Raw genomic sequence first — 25,377 nt, forward strand, 5'->3', positions numbered from 1 at the left:
CTAATTCACATGTCTTTTATCCACTTTGAGTTTACTCTTGTGGGGGGTGAGAGATGGAAATTGAGTTCCATTCTTCTACATATTGACATCCAGTTTTCCTAGCACTGTTTGTGAAAAAGGCTATCTTTTTCTCCTATATATGGTTTGGCACCTTTGTCTAGAACCAGATGACTGTACCTATGCAGGTTTGCCTCTGTATCTTCTATTCTTTTCTTATGTCCTCATGCCTGTTTTGGTGCCAGTACCATGCTCTTTTTGTTACTATAGTTCTGGACTATAATTTGAGGTCCAGTATTGTGATGCCTCCAGCATCACTCTTCTTGTTCAGGATCCTTTTGGTTGTTCCATGTCTCTTATTTTTATTTTCTTGGTACTATGGATTGAGCCCAGGGGCACTTTACCACTGAGCTATATCTCCAACCCTTTTTATCTTGCTATTTTTATTTTGAGACAGGAACTCACTAAGTTTCTTAGGACCACACTAACTTATTGAGACTGGCCTTGAACTTAACAATTCTCCTGCCTCTGCTTCCTGAGTTGCTGGGATCTTCTTTTTCCAAATGAATTTTAGAGTGTTTTTTTCTAGTTATGTGAAGAATGTCATTTTTATTTTGATTGGGATTGCATTGAATCTATGTAACACTTTTGAATATATGGCCATTTTTACAATATGAATTCTACCTATCCAAGAACATGGGGGTTCTATCTATCTTCTAAGGTCTTATTCAATTTCTTTCTTAGTGTTCTGTAGTTTCCATTGTAGAAGTCCTTCACATCTTCATTAGATTAATTCCCAAGTATTTTATTTTGTTGAAAGTATTGTAAATGGGATAGTATTCCTAACTTCTTTTTCACCATATTCAATTTTGGAGTATTGGAAAGCAATTGATTGTGTCTTGATCTTTTATCCTGCTCGTTTGTTACATTTGTTCATCAGCTCTAGAAGTCTTCTCGTGGTTTTTTGGGTCTTCTAAATATCAGATCATATCATCAGAACACCGTTAATTTGACTTCTTCTTTTAATTTCTCCTTCTCTTGATTAATTGCTTTGGCTAGATTTTCAAGGCTATATTGAATAGGAGTGGTGGGCATCCTTGTCTTGTTTTTAGAGAAAATGCTTTCAGTTTTTTGCCATTCTATATGATGTTGGCCTTAGATTTGTCACATATAGCATTTACAATGTTGAGGTAAGTTCCTTCTATCCCTAGTTTCACTAATGTTTTAAACATAAATCCTTGTTGAACTTTGTCAGATGCTTTTTCTGCATCCATTGAGGTAATCGTTGTGACTCTTGTTCCTAAATCTATTTATGTAGTGAATTACACTTATTGATTTGCATATGTTGAACCCCATTTGATCATAATATACTGTTTTCTTAATGTGTTTTTGAATGTGGTTTGCTAATATTTTATTAAGAAATTTTTGGTCTATGTTCATCAGGATTATTGGTCTGAAGTTTTCTTTCCTTGATGTGTCTGTCTGGTTTTTGTGTCAAGTTGATACTGTCTTCATAGAATTGAGTTTGGCAGTGTTCCCTCTTTTTCCATTTCATGGGAAAATTTGAGAAGGCTTTGTATTAAGTTCTTCTTTAAAGATCTGGTAAAATTTTACTGAGAATCCATCAGGTTCTGGGTTTCTCTTTGTTGGAAAATTTTTGATAACTGCTCCAATTTCATTATTTGATCAATATCATGATTTTTGCCACAAGTATATTCTATACAGATTATTTAATATTTTAAGTAAAACATCCATGTAATTTTTTATTTAATAAGACTTTAAATTGAATTAAACCCATGAATGCATGAGTTCAATCTTCTAGCTATACTTCTTTTTAAAGCAGTGCTTCTTTTTAACACATCAAACTAAATTCAAATGTATTGAAATGAAAAAAATGCTTTTCATGTACCATGTAAAAATCATCTTATGTCTCAATCTTCAGAAAACACTGACTTACATAATCAATTACTATGGAGTTTAGATGAGGAACAATATAACAAATTTACAGTTACTCTATTAAAATATGTGAATTAAAGACTCCTCTTGTTCCCCTAAGGCCATAATCAAAATTATGGCTTGCATATATTGTCTGCCAGGCAGTAGCATATTAATCAGAATTTCTTTGGTGTTCATAGATATTTTGTATAATTTAGCTTTAAAAAACAGCCTTCAGATAACAGCCTTTCATGAGTGTTGAAAAGACTTTAGTTTCATTCTTAATCTTTCAATAATAGATCCCAAGAGTGAATGAATAAGGTTACACATTTTACTTTTATAATCATCTTTGCTCAATCTACTGAAGTAAGGAATGCATTAATATAACATAGCACATTATTTCTTCTAGGCTGCTTTATAATTTGTTCAGAATGATTGCAAAATCTTACTAAAAGCAATTCAAATGCTTCAAAAAGAGCTTCTCATTCATGATTAAAGACACATAAGCCGAAAGAAGGATCCTCAGCTAATTTTGAAGAATCATTGAAATATTTTGAGAATCAATTTACCTAACCAAATATAACAAAATTTAGACTTCTGTTTACAGTTACAGATTTCTAGGCTTATATTCATTTGCTCATAAAATTTGGACTACAGGTCAAAGGGAAACATTTAAAATATTCACTATTTTTAATAGAAATCTTTCTAAAATGCATTATCTACTTCTAGATAGTCTTAAGCAATTGATACTAACCCTAATACACATTTCTTTAATACTCCTTTCTGCACTTCTACTAGCATACAATACTGGCATAAGGGTCTGTGCTTTTAGTTTTTCTGACTCTTACCTGTTAGCTTTATTTTTCAACTTTTATGCTAATCTCTCTAATGAGCCTAAACCTTATTTGTCCTTCTTCTATTTGGTTGCTCCCAGTTTTCTATGGGTTTACCTATGTTTCTCAGTTTGGAGACTGTTGTAGTGTAGACATCCTGTAAGTGTTGAGAAAAATTTAAAAACACATCTCTAAATTTGGACATAGCAAGGAAGCACTCCCTTTCCTCCCCAACTCTATTAGACAGAGAACTTCTTTCTCTGTCAGTGAAGTTCTTATCCATTTGTACTCCTCCTGATTTGCATACAGATATTCACACATGTCTGCTAACTTACCGTACCCCTCAGCCACACACACAAAGCAATAAAATTTGTCATAATTTCAGCCATTCCTTTGGAGATCAAAAAATGCATCCAATGAGGAGATTCAGGATATTATATTCCCATAGTAAAGGAGACTTCCTAAAGTACCTTTGTTGGGGGAATAAGTTGGGAAATGATGATCCATCTGTGGTGTCCCCAGCAGGCAGTGCACAACATTTTATTGGCACGAGATGAAGAAAATACAGGAAATATTATTTATATTGTATCATACTTTAAATGTCTGGGATAAATATGTTTGATATCTAGAGATTATCTGAAATGGTGAGGTATCCTCAATGAAGTGTGGCAAGTTAACAATCTAAAGGGATTTTCAGAAGCAATTCAACTATTAACATCTCAATTTTTTTTTTGCAACATATCATGGTTTATGTGCTACAAGATACCACGATGTGTTATTTTATACAATTAATGCTTTAAAGTTTTTATATCCTGAGAATGCTTTTAATGACACAAGAAATGACTAAGAAAATATTTTGAATTATATTGAGGTCCACAAGTTTTCTGGTGGCAAAGTACTTAAAAATGTCATTTAAGATGAATTACATAGATATACATAAAAGCAAGCATTCTGACTTGGTTAATCTTTTACTTTCTGACCAGAAGCTGTCACAAAGCAGTTTATTTTGAACAATCTGATTTAATTTGTCCTAAACCCAGTAAAGTCAATGGTCTAGTAATGAGTTAAAAATCATGAAAAAGGAACCCATGGAGAGTATTGTGGGATGGGTTTTTGGCAGAACTTTCATAATTTCCTTTGCTATATATTCTCTTCTTAGGATTTAAAAATCTTAGGTCAGTTTATATACTTTATAAATAATATAAAGTGATAATGGTAACAAATGTTAAAATATTGTAATTTTACAATTATTTGAAAGATTATACATAATTTTAATCCATAACCCAGTACCTATTTTAGTGATTATTGATTTACTACCAAAAGAAGGTGTCTAATCTAATCTCTGGGTGTCAGCCTGACATTTGAAAGGGTTAACTTTTAGAGAAAATATCCCATTTCTTTAAATGCTTCTAAAATTGAGACTTTTTCTGTGTCCACATTTGAAGTGATTATTTAGGTACTTGGAGAATTTAGATTTATTAGCTTTACATTAAATGTGATTTTTGAAAGATTCAACATCAGAAAGAAGGCAAATAATCAGCTCTTTCTGAATCACAGGAAAAATTCTTATAGATATTTGTGTATATAGAGAGATATACATATATTCAAAATAACTCACTTCTAAAGGAAAGATAAATATATTTATATATTAAAATGTAAGTATTTTATATATATGTATGAATATCTGAAATATATTTAAGTTTAAATAAATGTAAATATTATGACATTTAACCAGATATGTGTATATGTATATATTGTCTATGACATTTACTTTCCCTTCAGTAATCAGTTGTTTGCTTTAAAAATTTTCCCTTTTCAACAAAACTTAGAATGAAACACAATTTTACCAATTTTTGACTTTTATTTTATGTTTTTGTTTATATGTTATAAAAGTAAATCAAAAGTCATTGTAGGAGAGGAGGTTTACACCCTCCAAAATGTCTTTCCTTGTTGCTTTTTTCTTTTTTTTCCATCCCATGGTACGGGGGATTTGAACCCTGGCCTTTCCGCTTGCAAAGCCAGCGCCTTAAGGGATGGTCTATATTGTCTGCATGTGTTCATCGGATGTTTGGTTTGGGAAGAAAGTGATATGAGCAAGTGTCTGCCAGTTTTGAGCCACAGGTCACACACAGTTTGGTGCCTGTTTTTATACAGCCTGTGAACTAATGATGGTAGCTGTGTTTTTCAGTGGCTGGAAAAAACATCAATATAAAGATATTTTACAATATGGAAATTACATGGACTGCCAATTTCAGTATCCATAAATAAAATTTCATTGGACAACAACAACAACAACAAAAAAGTCATTGTAGGGAATTAGTTCATAGGTCTATTTCTGATGAATTTTGACATAGTGAGTGATAGTATATGTGCCTCTCCTTGTTTAAATACAGGCATGATGGATTATAAATGAGATTTAATGGGCTTCAGTTACATTAGACAGTTTCTGGGGCATTATTGACATTTGGAATGATCTCTGTGAGTAGTATCTTTGCTGCTTCTGTAAATTAATAGCACTGTTATCATGAATTGTGGCATAGCATTCTAAGTATTAAAATAAAAATTCATGCTGATTTTACTAATTTTCATTTCATTGCTTTATGAATTCAAGTATAAGAACATTAAAACCACAGCAGAAGTGAAATAATTACTAACTGATCTTAGGAGTGCTTTCTGAGGTTCCCATATAGTTATTTGTAACAGAAAACTACCTTAAGAGGAAGTTTTTTTGAGGGGAAAAATGTGAAAGTTTTCTTCTAAAACTTATTAATCTTGAAAATATATACAAAAGGGACATAAAACTATAAAAATAATTGATCAAATATTTTTTGCTCGGAAAATAAATCAGCATTATCTTCTTTGTGTCAATCATGATGCTTATCATTTAAATCGTTTAGAGTTGAGAAGAGAGATAACTGTGATCTATGATTACTTATTAATAGTATTTCCTGAAGTACCAATTCAGAAATCTTAACATTCAGGAGAATTTGAATATATCTTATGTTTCTGTTGAACAAAGTTCTTCTTTCTATTTCTCATTTATTTTAATATTTTGATCTTTCTCAGCATATGATAATCTAGTTGCTGATTGCTGTTGAGAATAAGTATCTGTCCAACTCTCATAAAGGAAACATTTAATTTTGTAATGATAAGGATTATTATGTTCACATTTTTTGTTTGATTTTTTTTAACTCCACTTACAATGCATTTTAAAAACACTTATTTGCTTATTACTGTTTTATTTATTTTACTAGGCCTTTATGGAATGCTCTTTTTATAATAAGCTTGTTTTTGATCCTAAGAAAACAATTTCTAATGTATGTTGAACACTTTATTCTAATGTGTGTTGAACAATTTAGGCATTGTTGAGAGCCTAAATTCTTTCTTAATTCTCACAGTCCTACATTGGGAGATAACCCATTTTAGTGGAGCACTAGAAAAAAAGAAATTTCATAATCCCTGTTTTTCAGATATGGATAAGAATAAAGTGTGTGTGTGCTTGGAGACAACACAATATTTCTAGAAGGATGAAATAATTAGTCCAAATTAGGTTATGTGTTCTTCTCTGTCTAACTAATCCACTGGGTTTTTTTCCTCATTCATATATTAAGTCAGATGTTGCTCATCGCATCTGTCCACTGGATTAGTGGCAGAATCATGACCAATTGACTATAGTTCAATCAGTCAGCTCAAGCTGATTGCATAATTGAGTCTTTTGAGAACCACAAAGGAGGCAGAAGATATTGACTATTAGGCAATGAGAGTTAAAGTTAAAACAGTCCTTCTTCGGTGGCTCCTCATATACAGAATATTGGGAGGTGGGAAGGGGTTTATTAGTCTAGTCAGTTTGGCTGTGGAAAGTACCTGACAGTAGAATTAGTGAAGTGGAACGGGGAGAAGGCATGATCATGAGATAAAACAAATTGGAAGCCTCAAGATTCCTTGGAGTTTACTCAAGACAAAAAGTTGGGATAAATTATAGTGGCTTGGAAAGACTTTCTGAGCACTAGGAATAATGAGCTCATCAAGTGCTAAGAAGAAAAGTCATCTTTGGCAAGTTCTATAGCCAGCATAACTCTGTTCATTGAATAACAGGTACGGGGTTACTACACTTTGAGATTTTTAAGATATAGGGAAAGAATTTACATAGGAAACATTTTTTTAATATTTACATTATTCAGATCTGTGAGAATAGTTCTGTGCCCAAGAATTTATTTCTTTGCTTCCTTCATACTAATTTTTATAGGTCTAGAAAAAATAAATTTTCAAATGCTTTATACTGTCCCTCTCCCTTAGCTCCAATATTGATGGTGTAATCTGGTACCATTGTTCTAAAATTAAATGTGTTTATTTGAATTTTGTTTATTAGAATTTTGAGGTCTAACTTAAAATTTTATTTATTAATATTTAAATTAGAAACAAAATTTAATGTTTATTGATGAAGGTTAAAAATGTTGAAGAAGGCTTTCCTTGTCCTGGAATTTAAAACTAAGACTTAAAGCTAAGGACCAAGGAAGCATCAGGTGTCCCACATTCTAAAGAGAGCTTCAACAACTGTTGGTCAAATGCCATTTTAATTTGAATAGGCCCTGGTCTCTCCTGGTATCTGTCACCTAAGCCCATAATTATAGTTGTGAGGTTGGGTTTTCTAGAAAGTGGTCTCTGAGATAGACAGAGCACATAGGTTACCAATTAGGGAGCATTCTTAGGATAAAAATCTGTTGAAGAATGGGGAAGGAGGTAACACTGAGTAGTGGGGAAATTTGAAGTGTGTTATAATCTCAACAATGCCCTTCAGAGTTGTTTTGAATTGGGGCAAGGGCTGGGCCTTTGTATCTCCACAGGCATCATTATTGGGCAGGGGGCCAGGTTTAGATCCCCGAGTTATTGGATGTGATTAGCCCCCAACTACCACGAAGGAGGCATGATCTAGAGCAAGGAAGGTGAGGCCATCCTTTTCAGCTGAGCCAGCTTCTGGAGAGGTCAGCAGTTAAGAGCTATAGCTATTATTTGAATAGCTGATCTTGGTTAGGCAAAGTTCTGTTTCTTTCTGGCTGCTTTCAATATTTTTGTCTTTGCTGTTAGTCTTTAGATGTCTAATTATGGTGTGTCTTGGCATCTATTTCCTTGGATTTTTCTTACTTGGGGTTCACTTCATGAATCTGCATCTTTTAAAAAATTTATTTGTTCTAATTAGTTGTAATGATAGTAGAATGCATTTATACATTTTGGTAGATCATACATAAAGAGTGTAATCTCTCATTTTTCTGATTATACATATTGCAGAATCATATTGGTCATGCAATCATACATGAACATGAGGTAATAATGTCTATTTCAGTCTACTATCATTTCTTCCCCCATACGCTTTCTCCTCCCTTCACTCCCCTTTACCTAATATAAAGTAACTCTATTCTTCCCTATCCTGCCCCTACCCCTGCTTATAGTGAATTAGCTTCCACATATCAGAGAAAACATTTGGCCTTTGGCTTTTTGGCTTTGGTTTATTTCACTTAGCATGAATCTGCATCTTTCACCAAATTTGTAATATTGTCAACCATTATTTCTTCAAATACTCCTTCAGCCCTGTTGTCTTTCTCCTTGACTTTTAGGATGCTTTGTTTTTGTCCCACAGGTCCATAGAGCTCTATTCATTTGAGGAGACTCTGGGTCCTACTAAGCCCTTTATTTTAGTAGGTAGCAATTCTGTTTAGATTTAGCTCATAGGTCCTGGCCAACTTTAGTGGGCTGTAGTTCTAATGACTTTAATTTGCAGAATGTTTTTGGTCTTATTTTGTTGTCTTGTATATTTAGTGTGGTAAGGTTCCCAGTGTTCTTTCCTGATGCTGCTGTAGGGGCCAGAAGGATTTTCCCTAGGTCAGGCTTCCTGATGCCTCTAGGTAGGGAAAAGAAAGTCTGGTCTGGCAGGAAGAAGAGTGCTTTTTTTTTGAGGTTGCTCATGGTGGTGGGGATAACCTCCTTGGTAACTTCCCCTCCCCCCTTGATGTCTCTCAGTGGGGGAAGGGATAACTTCTGAGGCCAGAAGTTGGTTAAAGCAGGGTGCAGGCTTTCCTGTTGGGGATAGAAATCCTTTTCTGGGTTGAGTGTTTGTTGTGGCAAGGTTCCTTTTGCTGATGCCCCCCAGCTATTAGTGTCTCTTCATGTGGGAGGGAGTTTCAGGCTCATGGGTCTTCTTGGCAGGCAGGTTGTTGAGGGTGGATTCTCTTTGTTGATACTGTCATGTGTATTCCTACAGAGCCCCAGGTCCTATAAAGCCAGAGAACACTTTCCTTGCAGGTTTATTGATTGAGCCTCGGCAGGGGTCCTCACAGATTCTCTTTGCCAATGCTGTTGGCTCAACTGCTATTGTCAATGGGGCTTCTGTTCAATTCTGAGGAGGAACGAGCCTACCTGGTCTACCTACTCTGACTCTGTTGGGTATCAGGACACGCTGGTCCTAAGCTACTTTCTTTCTTTGGGTGAGAGGTTGTAAGATGCCCTGCAACGAAGTTTTTCCTCCAGTTCTGGGATCTCTAGGCAGTTTGTCTTCCTCCTTGCACATTTTAGACTTTTCCTTTGCTTGCTTCTTACCTTATTTCCAACCTTTATAGTTGTATTTAGTGGGAGTGGGTAGGAGGAAGAATCAGAAGAAAGGAATCTATGCCATCTTGTCCAGACTGCAGTCTGAGAGGACAAAAAGTTGCAAAATGTAATAAATTGCCATCAATTTACCAAAAGATTTTCTCAAACATAATGAATCTGATGTTTAAATATTCAGCATATTATCTGTACAAATAACAATTTAAAGCTCATGAATTTATTTAGTATAATTGTCTGATTTAACATGTTTATTTTATTTACCTATTTATTTCTAGTACTTAACCCAGTCACACATAGTGGCTGCCTAACAAATAATTGTTAAGTAATTAAAATATAATTTATATTTTTATAAATGATAAAAAATGGAGTCATAGATGTTTACATAACCTCAAAATTATGTAACTAAACACTGATGAAACTAGGTATCAATATTAAATACTTTCTTTGGTAGACACCAAATTCATTGAATCTGGAATAACATACATAAATTATCAACATTTGCTGCTTCTGTTTTATCTGATATTTGATGTCTCAGCATGACATTAGAAATGCAACTATTTTTAGTAAGTACTATGTACTTATTCTGTGAAGTGTATTATTAATAATAATAATAATTTTAAAAACTCTCAATAGCCAGCCATCAGCTTCTTATCAATAATACTTTCAGCAGAGATTAATGTCAGTGCTTTTCAATGCAACAGAATAAAACTAATCCCTATTAAAGAATCCACAGCTGACCTGATGAAACTGTAATATTAAAAGCAATTGGTATACCCAAAGGACTTAAAATCAGCATACTACAGAGATACGGCCACATCAATGTTCATTGCTGCTCAATTCACCATAGCCAGATTGTGGAACCAACCTAGATGTCCTTCAATTGATGAATGGATAAAGAAACTGTGGCATATATATACAATGGAATATTACTCCACCTTAAAGAATGACAAAATTATGGCATTTGCAGGCAAAAGGATGAAATTGGAGAATATCATGCTAAGTGAGATAAGCCAATCTCAAAAAACTAAAGGACAAATGATCTCGCTGATAAGCGGATGAGGACATATAATGGGGGGTGGGGGGGTTTAGCGTTAGGGTTAGGGTTAGGGTTAGGTTTAGGGTTAGGGTTAAGGAGGTGGCAAGAATGGAGAAAGGAAGGACTGTATAGAGGGAAAAGAGGGGTGGGAGGGGTGGGGGGAAGGAAAAAAATAACAGAATGAATCAAACACCATTACCCTATGTAAATTTATGATTACACAAATGGTATGCCTTGACTCCATGTACAAACAGAGAAACAACATGTATCCCATTTGTTTACAATAAAAAAAAAAGCAATTGGTATTTTTCAATATCCACAAGATGCAAATTATAATTTTTCTCTGTGTATAGGAAAAAAGAGACACATTTTGGACAAATTATTAAATTTGATATTAATGAAGTTATACTTTTCCATGTTTCAGAGGAGTTTTTATATTTATAGTTAACATAAACATAATAATGTAATTTGTCATATCTTAAACAATGTAAAATTCCTTGTATTAATATAAAGCAACTGTAATTTGAAATGGAATTATGGATTTATATCATTTAATTAAAGAAAAATTATGTGTTTTGTTTTTCAAGTTATGGAAAAGATTCATTTCTTTTTTTTTTTTTTTTTTTGCGGTGCTGGGGATTGAACTCAGGGCCTTGTGCTTGCGAGGCAAGCACTCTACCAACTGAGCTATCTCCCCAGCCCAGATTCATTTCTTAATAGTGCTAAAATTAAAAATGAGGAGTACTAATGATAGAAAACTTAGAATATATTTACTTACCTATAGTTACTTTCATTTTGTGTGTTTCGCTATAACCATATAATAATAATATAATGTACATTTCAAAAAGCTAGAAGAAAGGATATTGAAAATTTTTACCATCAAGAAATGATAAATGAGGTGATAGTTTCTTATTTAAACATCACACAATTTATGTATTTATATATATATACATATATATATATGCACATATGTAGACATATCAAAACATCATTACTGTGTTGAAATGTATAGTTTTTATGTTTCTTATTTGTACCAGAAAAAATAAATTTCACTTTAAAATAAAGTGTTTAGCCAGTTTGTATTAAATTGATGAGAGCTTAGCTTGAATGTACTGGCCATTACTATTTTAATAAATTTAAACTTAGTTCAATCTTAAATATTGATAATTAAGAACTATATCCCTAGGGTACATATATTAGTACATATGTATATATGCATATATATAATTGTTTACATTACCAAATCATAATGAGGATTTTCTTTTTTTTGGTGGTGGTGCTGGGGATTGAACCCAGGGCCTTTTGCATGCAAGGCAAGCACTCTATCAACTGAACTATATCCCCAGCCCTAATTTTCATTTTTTAATTGTCATTTTTTGGCTAATGTTATCAGAGTATTAAATTTAATGTTTCAAATTAATTTTCTTTTAATTTCAGATTCTAGGAGCTCTAACTTGGTTAGTATTACAATGTTAGTAAATGACATGGAGAAAATATAACTAAAATGTTTAAATTTCTATCATTTTAAGTTGTATGATATATGAAAATGCTATCTGTTCTGGCCACTTTAATTAGATTAAAGCACTAGTAATACTACCATTGTATTAGTGTTATTTGAATACATTGCATATCATAGACATTGGATATCTATCTGTTTTGATATAATTTAGGAGAAAGGAAATAATTCCTTAAGGGACTATCTGGCATACTGGAAGGAATATTGGTTTGGTTTTCAATGAAAGGTCTTAAACACTGAATTGACTACTCACTTATCAGTTCATGACCTTGGGCAAGCAAGTTACCATTACTCTAACTTCAGTTTCTTCATTTATTACAGAAAAAGTAAAATTCCCACTTGACATGATTGTTTGGAGTATGACAGATACCACACAAATCAACTCTTAAACATTGTCCGATAGATAATAGATGCTTGGAAAAGTGTCATCATGATTCATTTGTGTATTCCATTTTAGTTGTGATAATGGGCATATTTTCTACTTTAATGAGCTTATTAAAGTGCATGTTAGCTTCTCCACTGGCCTGGTGATTCAGAATGACTTTCTGATAGAAATGAATCACATAAGAGCTCATTTTAAAATTTTCATAAGTTGGCCACATTACAAGCCAAATTTAGTACAAGTAGTTAGATCTGAAGTGCTTGATGATCCAAGAATTACGTTAGGGTGAAAGAACCAGGATGTGGAGGCCAGTGGGCTCCTCCAGGAGTCAGCACTCTTTACTTGTATAATAAGAGTTTAAGGAACTGAAATAAAAATATTGCTTTTTAAATGATGTGTTTATATTGGGGAAAAATGGAAACGTATGTTGTATTGAATTTTCTTTAAATTAGGGTAAATAGAAGTGTCACTGCTAGAGAATATGTTTAGATATTGCAGTGGTTAAAATATAGAGAAAAAAGTTAGCAACATGAATTACATGTCTTCCACTCTAATCCTTACTCTGCCTTTTTTTGTGGGTGGAGCATTGTGGAACTTGGCTCCTCTTGTAGGAGGTGCTTAATTATGTGAACTTGGGAGTAGCATTACATGGCTTCAAATATGGACTCCAACCTTTGATGTTGTGCATGTTATGCAAACTGTCTCAATTTTTTCTTTTATAAAATGGGAATAATAAATAATCCTACCTTACTGACTTCTAAGGACTAAGTACTAAATCAATGAGCTAGTAATATGCCCAACATCTAATAAAAACTCAAAAAAAATGTGAGCTATTTTTATTTAGTTAAGATTCAGAATATGAATGTAAATTTGAGCAATTATTTGGTGATTACTTTAACCACTGCATTCCATTCTCTTTAGCCTTCCACTGTACTTGTTGTTTAAAAGCAGTGGGAGCTTAGTAGGCTGTTTAGCACACTTGAGAGTACTTAATGCTGGTTTTAAATGATTGGAAACAGAAAAGTCACAATTATCATGGGAGTGTTATTTAGCCTTCAAATCTTTATTTTTTTTAATTTGTTTTAATTAGTTATACATGACAGCAGAATACATTTTGATTCATTGTACACAAATGGAGCACAGCTTTTTATTTCTCTGGTTGTACATGATGTAGAGTCATACCATTCATACAATCATACACATACCTAGGGTAATGATGCCCATCTCATTCCACCATCTTTCCCACCTACCTCCCCCTCCCTTTCCCTCACTCCCTTCTGCCCAATCCAAAGTTTCATTGTTCTTCCTTGCCCCCACCCCCATTATGAATCAATATCCACTTATCAGAGAAAACAATTGGCCTTTGTTTTTTGGGGGTTGGCTTATTTCGCTTTGCATGATATTCTCCAACTTCATCCATCTACCATCCATTTATAGCAAATGCCATAATAGTATTCTCCTTTAAGGCTGAGTATTATACATTGTGTACATATACCACAGTTTCTTTATCCATTCATCTGCTAAAGGGCATCTAGGTTGGTTCCACAGTTTAGCTATTATGAATTGAGCTGCTATAAACATTGATGTGGCTGCATTGCTGTAGTATGCTGATTTTAAGTTCTTTGTGCATAGACCTGGGAGTGGGATAGCTGGGTCAAATGGTGGTTCCATTCCAAGTTTTCTGAGAAATCTCCATACTGCTTTCCAGAGTGGTTGCACCAATTTTCAGCCCCACAAGCAATGTATGAGTGTGCCTTTTTCCTCAAATCCTTGCTAACTTATTGTTGTTTGTGTTCTTAATCATTGACATTCTGACTGGAGTGAGATGAAATCTTAGAGTAACTTTGATTTGCATTTCTCTAATTAGTAGAGATGTTGAACATTTTTTCACATATTTGTTCATCAGTCAAATCTTTTTTGAACTGAAGCATTCGTACATTTCTGTTTTTTTGATAAAATTTCCCTAGCTTTCTATTAAGTTAGTATCTTCTGAATTTATTTAACCTTCAGCTTCTGAAATATACTTTAAATTTATAATGAATTTAGTTAGAAAGTAGTGAGAACTTTCTTGTTCTAATTTTTTCTAGTTAAGTTTTCAGTGTGCTGAAAGTTTAAAACCTGTCATGATTTGTACCTGGTAAACATGAAAAAGTAGTTTAAAAGATTCACTGTCAGTTGAGATGACTTTATTATTTTTACTTTAAAAACAGACCACTTTAAAATTTATATTTTTAAGGTCAATCAGAATTCCGACTGAACATCTTTTCAAGTAATATTGAAAACTCTTCTTTGATGTGTTTATGTTTAAATCAGAAACAGCCCAATGAACTGAAACTTCATATACATGCACACTTTGATTCAGATCACTCATTGGCAGACAAAATAATATGGATGTTTTAGGTGCTCCTAGAGTAGACTTATGTTTCTTAAATTTTGGTTAATCTTGATTGATTTTAACATACATATTTTAATATATGAATTATAGCAACTTATTTAAACTCTGAATATTAAAAGATGAATACACTGTTATAAATTCTTTGAAAAGTTAATTCTATAGAATAGAAACAGCAGTATGTACACACACATACACACACACACACATACACACACACACATACTCACACATACAAGTATTTTTGCTACAGCATTGTCCATATATAACTAAAAACTGGAAATAATTAAGTTGCCATCAATAATGGGAGTGCTTTCACTCAAATTTTGAAACATTTTAGGATGTTATGCATTACTGAGGGCCATGATATATTGATAAATGAGAAAATTATGTTATATGGCAATTACATTTTTTTAATAATCACCAGAAGCCTCAATTATGTATATATATTTATATGAGAGTAGAAAAATGGAAAGGAATGGTAGATAAGAGGAGTTGGGTTTGTTTATTATACTTACTTTTACATATTTTAATAAATTCTTCCACATATTATAATGTAATTATGTTCTATTTTAATATATTGTTATATTTTAATTTGTGTTTAACAAATAAAACATTAGTGTTCAATATTGATTATCCCCAAATTGAAGCATAATAACAAAGGTCATCCTCATAATTATCTGAACTAAGGAGTGCTTGTGAAAGGCTATGATTTAGATTAGCCACCAATACTGACCAATCTGTACAAACCACATATGTTCCTATCAAGTTCCCAACAGGAAACAGAAAGAATGGTAACATTAAGATAATTGAAGATGGGCTTATTAACAAAGGGAATAAGTACAAGAGGTGGAGCCAGATATGTATTAGGAAAACCTCAGGAATTGTTCAGAAACCAGAGGCTACCAACAGCACAGCTGTTGTTCCCACCCTAGACTCAAAAAGCTAACAGAGGGAGAGGATATCAGAACTAAAAAAGTCATGTTATAAACTAAAGCACTTTTATTAGAACAGTGATTTTTTTTCTTTTTCGTTATAAATGACAGTAGGTATAATTTATTTTGACATATCATACATACATGGAGTATAACTTACCACTTTTGTGATTATACATGATGTGGAGTTACATTGGTCATGTATTCATATATGAACATAGGAATGTTATATCCAATTGATTCTACTATCTTTCCCATTCCCACCCTCACTTCCTTCCTCGTACATCCCTATGCCCAATCCAGTGAACCTCAACTCCTCTCACCCTCTGTCCTGTTGTGAGTCAGCATCCACATATCAAAGAGAACATTCAGCCTTTGGTTTTTTTGGGATTGGCTTATTTCACTTAGCAAGATATTATCCAGTTCCATCCATTTACTAGTAAATGCCATAATTTCATTCTTCTTTATGGATGAGTAATATTCCATTGTGTATATGTACCATATTTTCTTTATTCGTTCATTGATGTGGCCATGTCAATATAGTATACTGATTTTTAGCCCTCTGGGTGGGATAACTGGTTCAAATGGTGGTTTCATTCCATGTTTAAAACAGTGATCTTTGTTCAATGGACATAGTCTACTCAGGTAAGCTTCAATGAAAACTTGGAACTCATTCTCATTTCTCTTGTCATGTGTGCTCAGTCTCCCCATTGAGTGCACCCAGCAAGGGAGGGCCTGTGTAGGTCAGCCATATTGGGCAGAGAATTGGGGGAAATGCACAGAGTGGATCTTTAGAAGTAAACAGGATCTATCTGGCATAAAATAGGCCACATTCTTTTTGAACTAAATAATCAAAATATAAAGTATGAGGAAAAAAACTAGTTGGAATATGAAAATTATTGATACCCATTCTCTTTATAGGTTGGTAGGTTTTTCAATTAATCCAAGCCCAAAGACAGAACTTAAAATAATCATCTGAAAATGCTCTTATTCCTCACTCTTTGTGCAGAAGTCCTAGTGTCTTCCCCAAACTCCAATGAGGCCATAGAATAGGATAACTCAGAGTGTGGGTAGAGGACTATAATTCTCCAGGACAGACATTCCCCGGGCCCTACAAAATGTGAAATTTAAGGTAAGTGTAAATGTTGCAGTAGTAGGGGTTTTCTGTCAACTTCTATTATGATTGCCAGAAGCAGCATGTTAATCAAGGTCATGGAAAGGGGAGCTGATGTTAACTGAACCTCAGCATGTGCCAGATGCCGTGGATTACTGTCACATAGGTTGTTGGCTTTTACTCCTCTCAGTTAACATATACTATGACCTTTATTTTATCAAATTTCTGTTCAAGAAACAGATTCTAAGAGATTGGATAATCAATTGGACTTTAAGGAACTTTCTCAAGGTCAGTGATGTACTTTGGGTTTGGACCTAGATTTGATTGACTCTGTCATGGCACAGCCTCACTTGGGTACAAAATAGTGAGGGAGTCATTAACTATTATAGTAACCCTTTCATTTGTTTCAGAAATATTCCTTTCCCTCTCTCCCATTACTTTGTCTTCCATTCATTCTCTAATTAGTTATTTAGGAAACACTTCTTCAGAAGCTACTCTGTGCCAAGAAACATACATGATACAGTTGATCCAACAAATCTGACCTCTGCTTTCATGGATTTTACAGCTTAATAATTGTCCTCAAGGGAGCCATCTCATGCATTTCCACTATCCTCAAATCCTTTCCCTTTTCTTTGTGTTTTAATCTTCCCATCTCTTTGCTATGACTAACAATTATTCTTTGGCTTGAACATTTAAATTATGGTGTACAAAATAAACCTTTAAAAATATCTCACTTGCTATTTCATTGTTGAGAGAAATGGAGATTCTGTAATATTATAAGAAAGATAAAACAAGGGAACTAGGTAAACATTTTTTTTTAAGTTCTGTCTGGATTTATTCAAATAAATTAGCCAGAGTTCCTAAGAAGTATATGTATAAGATTTCATGTTCAGGCTTATATTTAAATCATTCTAAAAGTATATCATATTTCCTCAAATAAGGATATCATATTTCCTCCATTTTTCTAATTGAAAATTGGTTTTCACTCAAAAACCTTTCTTGTCAAAGACAAGTTAAAACTGATGTTTAAGTTTCTTGTATCATTTTAATCACAGAGCTAATATACATTTGAACTCATTTTTTCCCCACTATTTAGACATGCTTGTTCGATCTTCGGAAAGTCCCAGATTGGGTTACTCAAGTAATCCCATTTTTGTAACTGAGCCAGTATTATCATTATCAAGATTACAATTGATCTAGAATATACTATCAAGAAGGACGATATTAGTATATAAAAGAATGTGCTGACTTCTGTGATTTTGCACTGGTTATATTGCATTGTGGAGCTTTAGGAACTGCTTCCTTATGCTTTAGTTTGTCCTTTAATAATTAACTTAGGTGATATTCAACAGAGTGACGTTCAGTATACGCCACACACTTGTGTTCTACAATATGTGGATGTGATACACACATGTACACACATATTTATAAGTTAAGAAGAAGGTATTATTAAACATCTGATTGGCACTATTTTATGGTTGGTTCTTCTCCTGTCTCTGATCCTAGACAAAATACTTAACATCTTTGATCTTCTTTCACTTTTCCTTTTTGTCAAATGAAGTGTTTGGATCAAATGAGTATTCCTAGAAATCACTGAGCATCCAAAATCAGCTGGTGAGGCAAGGTTGGTAAATCATAGGCAGCTCTAGGTTTTACCTTCTGTTTTAATCAGAGAATTTCTCTTTATATTTGTTTTATTTGTTAATAATATCAACCGAGTCTTCCAATTCCTGATGCATTTTCACCTACTTGTCAACAGTAGGAGTCACTGTGTTCTGTTTTTGGCTTCACAGTGAGTTACAGTTTATAGAAACCACACAAAAACCACTTAATCAATGGTTCCTTTGAATTCTGCAGTAAGCATGAAATGTAAAGTATTAATCATGTTTTTATGCCTGGTTACTACATGTTAAACAGTTAAATCCATTCTTAATTTTGTCTTTGTCAACTTCAAAGCAGAAAATTATACCCTTGACCCAAACCTCTGTTGGTCTGTCAATTTTTTTTGGAAGATACAGATCTGGTAAGCATGAACAATGGACTTTTGCCAAACTGATGGATGTATTTGTCTATATAGATTGTATTTCCACAGCTATCAATTGAGATGGTTGTTCCCTACGTAAAGTGGTTCCAGAGTCACCCACATACTTGGGATTTTAAACTTAGATGTTTTAGCACTTACTACTTTGAGTTTCAGAGCTTAATGTGTGCCATTCTAAAGGGTGATATTTCAGCTTTTGTATCTTTTGGAATAACATGTTGTGAATGAAATTGTTGTTTTCAGTAGAGTTCCTGGGAAAGTTGTTGCCAGCAATAATTTTGACACTCCATGTGCTCTATTGAAAAAAGACAGTAGAATAAATAAATGGAGCTAGGAGGTCAGAATTCTGGTAGGATAAAAGCAAGTATAATTTCTTTTATTATGATGGAAAACAAACAAAAGCTCTGCACAAATAGTTTTAATCGATGTTTAAAAACTAGTCTCTCAGACTGTTGCTTGTTTGACAAGATTTTCTTGGGTGAAGTGGAAATGAAGTGGGAAGACAAATAATTACTGAGGAGATAACAGAAATTACTATGGAGATAACAGAAATTACTGGGCAAGTAGAATAAAAGGTTATTTCAAACATTTATCAAGCCAGTTTGACTCCTAGTCTCCCAGCTCTAGATTATTTCTGAATGGATTATTTCAGACAAATAAACTCTGCAAGAATTTTTAAGAATGTTAAAGAACAGACTGGAGATATAACTCAGTTGGTAGAGTGCTTGCTTTTCAAGCACAAGGCCCTGGGTTTAATCCCCAGCACTGCCAAAAAAAAAAAAAAAAAAAAAAAAAAAGAAAGAAAAAGAAAAGGAAGAATGTTAAAGAACAATGCTGGCATATCTTATGTTAGCAGCTTCTTTTTTAAAGATTATTGAATAGAATTTCATTGCATCAAAAACTTTCAATCCTGAGAAAAGTCATCTGATCAGAAACCCAAAAATATGGAAATGTGCTGCCATTTTAATATTCCCTAGCCCACTCTGACCACGACTGACATTATCAATTGATCATAGTGCTCTTTTCCACTGAATGTAGATTGCGCCTCAGAATTTTTCTCAAATCAGTGTACAGTTTCTGCTAATTAATGAATCAGAATAGTTTAAAACCTGTTTACAATTATTTGTTGATTTTGCATTTTCTGGTGAAAGGAGATAAATAAGAGAGTGAAAGATGGCATGCGCAAATCACCAAGCTATTTAGCAACTGAAGTAGAATTAACATACAGGTCACATGGCCCTCAGTTTACTATTTTTTTTCCTATTAATTTACACACAGACTAAAAGGGCATATCAGTTATCTGATAAATTATAGCTTTGTCTTACATTATTGATATTATGTTAGGGTATGATTATTTGTAGTGTATGATAATTTTATTTTTTCATGATTTGATCCACAATTTGATATAATTTATTTTGGGTATTTTCTTTTTCTTTTTAATTTTTTAATAATCTTATTCTAAAGAAGATACGTGGAAGGTCATTTGAGATTTTTTAGAAAGAAAATAGTATAACATTTCATTTATATTTTGAGACAAACAAAAGAATATACTATCGGCAAGAAAGAGCTCCATATATTATATTTAGATTTTTAAGCTTAATGCATTAAACTGAAAATATTTATGCCTTCTTGACAATTTTAATTAAAAATTTTAAAACTGGGTTTAAATAAAAGAAAAAAAATTCATGAACTTTAAAAACTTAAACATTTGTTTACCGTATTAGATAAATTCTCCATATATTACTGTATCTCCTGATTACCTTTTTTCCTATTTTATGTTCAATGTTGTTTTTACTTTATCAATAGTGAAATTTGGTCTCATTGAGTTATTTTGGGTGGAGAGAGGGAAAACAATACCCATATTCACTAACTTGCAATGGCTTGTTTTAATTTTTGTATTGACTCAATCTTTGAGACAATTATTGTAATTTGATTTTATTCCTCCCTTCTGGTAATTACAGGGGCATTTTGTCTCAGAGAATATGAATTCAAATCTGTTGGTTAGTAAGCATACCTAGAGAAGAGGTTTTAAAATTTTATTTAAGAAGCAGTTGCATGTACTCATAAACTTCAGGTTTTATTTCTTCCTTTTCTCCTTTGCCTTTGTGAAACCCCAGGAATAACACAAAGCTTGTTCATTATTTGCTCTTGCAAGAAATTTACATAGGGACAGAAATATATTTCATACATTCTTAATCACTAAGCATCTAGAATAACTTCAAGAGTTTTAAAAAATATTTTATGCATAAAAAGCCAAAGTTTGCTCTTATTGTATGCTTCAATAAATAAATACCTCTTATGTAAAAACATAATTGACTAAAACCACCAATTACCTCATATTTTAAAATATATTGAGAATTCATTAGATATAGACTAAACTTATATTAAGCCCACACCTTGTCTTCAAGGAACTTAAAATCGGCTTGCTATATCTCAATTTATTAGAAATAATTAAGTAGATACTAAATGATTATTAATTACAAATACACAAATATCATAAAATTGAAGAAATATTGAATCATCTGACCAATAAATGCTGGATAATCCCTTGTTGTTGTGCTTTTTGGAGGCAAACTAATATTTGAAGTTACAATAGGAGTTCACTCTGTTTACTCTTATTGGTCTATTTTTGTCACTTTTACTAAAAAAAAATTACCTTGACTCTCAACTAATAAAGTCAACTTTTTAAAAAATTTAGATAACAGATATTGATAAAATAGACAAATTATCATTAGGATTCTAATTATTGAAACAGATCTGAATATAATTAAGCATCTTAGTTTAAGATTTCATTACAGCAATGGTGATGAACTTGAAATTTCTTAAGTAATTGTGTACCATGTGGAATGCCATAATTTTAAAGAATAGTTCTATGGAAATGTTCACATTTACAGATATGCTTATCTAGACATGAGCATACATTTGACATAAACTGACTTGATGGTAGGCCAGGACTGGAATTCTAGTTCCCACACCTACTCCCACTCATCCACCCACATCTATTGGACAAGTGCCTGGTTAAACAGATGGGTCTTGGGCTGTACTCTCAACACAGAAAAGCACCACCTTTATTAAGCAAAAACATGGGATGAAAATAGACTATATTGTTATTGTGCTCCTGGGCATAATACTTTGAGTGAAGAACTACTACTTATTGTTGTTGTTGTTTATTATTGGAAATGTGTTTTTTCTTATGAATGAATATGTGAACATTGGAGGACAACAGATGGAATCTCAGGGATCTGGAAAACCCATAGAAAGGAAAGTAGTTCTCCATCAAATATGAAAATAAAAAATCAGCAGGTGTGTGAAATGCCATGTGGTTTTATAAATGCTTGTATCTATGATTTTAGAAAATGTTTGAATTAGCCAAGAGACACACCTTGATTATGAAATTTTCCTCATTCACCAACAGGTCTGAGACAAATTAGAGTTCTCAATATCTGTCCATGAACTGCTTCAACAAGCTAGCACCTCAGCAGTTACAGAGCCAGATTTGCAATAGGATGTTAAGTCCTGGCTAAAGTTGTGTAAATACTAAACACTTTCATTGTGAAGGCAGAGGAATTTGGAGACTTGAGTGATAGGATGGCACACGATTTTGTCATCAGAAGTGAAATTTTGTTTCTAATTAATGTCAGTGCTACTGTCCTTGTTTGGTACAAAAACACTAAGGGGAAGGAAAGAGCAGCAACTAGAAAGCACTGTACTTGGAAGATCATAGGAGATAAATTTTGATGCTCTAATATTGAATTATTAAGAAGATCTTCAAGGGCATTTGCTCTCCATGCATTTTTATGGTAGTCTCTTTAGTGTTATAATAATCAGCAAGCCATCACATATTTAACCTCATGGAGCTGTGAATATGGGCGTTTGTTCTTCACATGATCCATTATCTATTTATTGGATCATTAACATGGATATTTACTCCTCTTCAATTATGGCCATGCATGGTCTGTGGAAAGCACACAAAATTTTAAGTAAAAGACCTTCACTCCTCTTTTCTAAATGATTTATTTAATCTTTTATTAATTCAGTTTTCTCCACAAAAAGGGAGTGGTGATTGCAACCTACTTTCCTAATACTACTGCAGGTTCTGTAGGACTTTAAAAAAAATGTTTTAATGGCATGAAGTAATGCCTATGATGCAAAAGAATTCTGTGGAATAAAGCATAGTGCATTATGTATTGAACTCCATTTTCTGATTATAATGTTTAAATACATATAGGCATAATGTCTGATGATGCAGCAAAAACTTGGAATGGAGCTTTCAGAAAATTCGACCTCTTAAATCCAAATGGAATTTTTCTTATACTTATTTGGCATCTATAAATATTTGGGACAAATGAATGTATAAATGGATAAGAAACTGCACAAATTGTTTAATATTTGTTTTCCCCAAATAAAAATTAATACAAAAAGTAATAAATGTGTTACTATTTCACTTTGAGTTATTTCTTACTGCAGAAAGTCCTGATATTTGTTTGATGGTGTTTAATTTAATTTAAAATATCATTATACTTTCTTGTTACATTGTCCTTTGAAACCACTGGAATTGCCTAAATAACATTGTCCTATCTCTACTTGATAAAATGGAAAACTCAGAAGATTAATTTAGATACAGATGGAGAATAAAAGTATCTCAATATGTACTTAATTTTATTAGAAGGATGTGCATTATAAAAATAACCCTTTGAAGATGAAAAAGAGGCAAAATAGTGAAATATTTTAATCCTATAATACAAAAAAAGTGATAAAAGCTAATTTATATGAAAGTACATATTTTGTGTATATGTATTTGTCTAAGACACATGATAATTACTAGTTTTTTCTTGAACTAGTCTTTCATATTATATTTTGTATACACACAGACACACACACACATATTTAACATCTTTTGTTTTATTTTGTTTTACACAGCAAATGCCAGTCTTCTTGGAGGAGGTGGTGGTAAGTTCTGACCATTATTTAATTTAAAATACATTTTATTATACCAATGATAAGATGTTTAGTTAAGTTCTGTGATACTTTAAAGAAAGCTAATTTTGCTGTAACTATCAACTACAAAAATATTACCATTACAGAAAATAATTCATGATAGAAATATCTTCAGTTTGCCTAAATATTATTTGGACTGACTTAAAATATGTGGGAGACAGTTTTTCTTCTTGTCAAACCTTGTAATTCTACCTTTGGCACACTGTGTAACAGCTATAGTTTATTGACGTGAGCACATGCATAGTAGATGACAGAGTCACTTCTAATATGAATTCTAACACAATGATACATTTGGAGACTGTGGTTTCTTCTTTTCACCATCTTGACTTTCTTTTGCTTTTTATGACTTTGTTTCTGAGAACTTAATATATCATCTACTTACTTTGAAAAATAAAAAGGAAATTAGTATTGACACAACTTTATTTTCATGCTTGTTTAGAGGAAAAAGAAAAAGTGACAAAAATGAGAGGAGGAGGAGATTCCTGTATTGAGAATTTTTTGATACAAAAATCTTGTAACTAATTGAATTTTTTATTTCTAGGTTAGGAAAATGAAAGCTTTCATAGCTCCAACATATACAGTATAGAAAGGGATAAAATTCTATTAAAAAATTGGTCCTTTTCATATAAGATTCAGATGAACATAAATCGTTTGGGCCTCTCTCTCCCTCCCTGTTTTGTTCTTATTTTCTTTTTTCATGTTCAGGTTTGAAGTAGGTACCATTGGATTGTGAAGGACTTTTAAAAAATTTCCTGGCCTTAAACAGAAAGTTTCAATGTAATTTTTGTTTGGGAATTAAAATTTAATTGTTTTTCCTAAATAGAATCAATTGATTTTTTAAAAAAATAAATCATAGAAATAAGAATAATAGAAAATAGTTTAAACTAGAAAATACTCTTCATATTATCACATCTGTGCATGTTCTACATTAAGTATTATGAAAAGAATATGAGATTTGAAGTTGGAATTATTATGTGAAGATCATGAAAGTTTAGTTAGTATCTATGGGCCTCTACTTTAAAAAAAAAGAGTGATACTAACTAACTACATAAAATGCTTATTATAGGGATTAAGCAAACATGTCTGGTATGTAGTAGAATAAGTAGGGGATTAGTAAATGTCTATTTCTTTTCTTCTTCCCTAATTTATTTTACAAAATATAAATCTATAAGATTTTTCATAGTATCTCTTATTTTATTCTTGGGGAATTAGAAACAAATTTCCTTAGGAGTTAGATTGACAGTAATTTTTTTCCTTTTAAATCATAATAGGTGAAGAAAACATTACTAAAGTAAATTGCCCATAGTGATAATTTGATAATACTATGATAAGACATATTAGTATTTTAGGGAACCTGAATAATACTGTTTATAGCATAAAGAAAGTGGAAATTGAATCTACTTAAATATATTTATCAAGTTATAACAGCAGACAAATTAGACAATTCATTTATTACTATTGATTATTTCTAAAAAGTGACTTGACATACTATATTAGTTAAAACCACATTAGCTTCTCATAATGGGAAAAACAAAACAAAAAATTGTAGCTTAAAAAAGACAGAAATATACTTTTATCTCATGTAAAATAGGGTAGAT

General features: G+C 32.5%; 1 protein-coding gene across 3 annotated transcripts in view; it reads left to right on the forward strand.

Annotated features, from left to right (window-relative positions):
• Nucleotides 1–25,377, forward strand: part of Macrod2 (mono-ADP ribosylhydrolase 2) — a 2,075,735-nt gene that overhangs the window by 501,031 nt on the left and 1,549,327 nt on the right. For all 3 annotated transcript variants that reach the window (XM_047537628.1, XM_047537632.1, XM_047537630.1), the window contains exon 4: nt 23,702–23,731. In XM_047537628.1, the coding sequence (XP_047393584.1) occupies nt 23,702–23,731 (30 nt within the window). The remainder of the gene's footprint in view (nt 1–23,701; nt 23,732–25,377) is intronic.

This window comes from Sciurus carolinensis, chromosome 2 (genome assembly GCF_902686445.1).
Source record: "Sciurus carolinensis chromosome 2, mSciCar1.2, whole genome shotgun sequence".
NCBI lineage: Eukaryota > Metazoa > Chordata > Mammalia > Rodentia > Sciuridae > Sciurus > Sciurus carolinensis.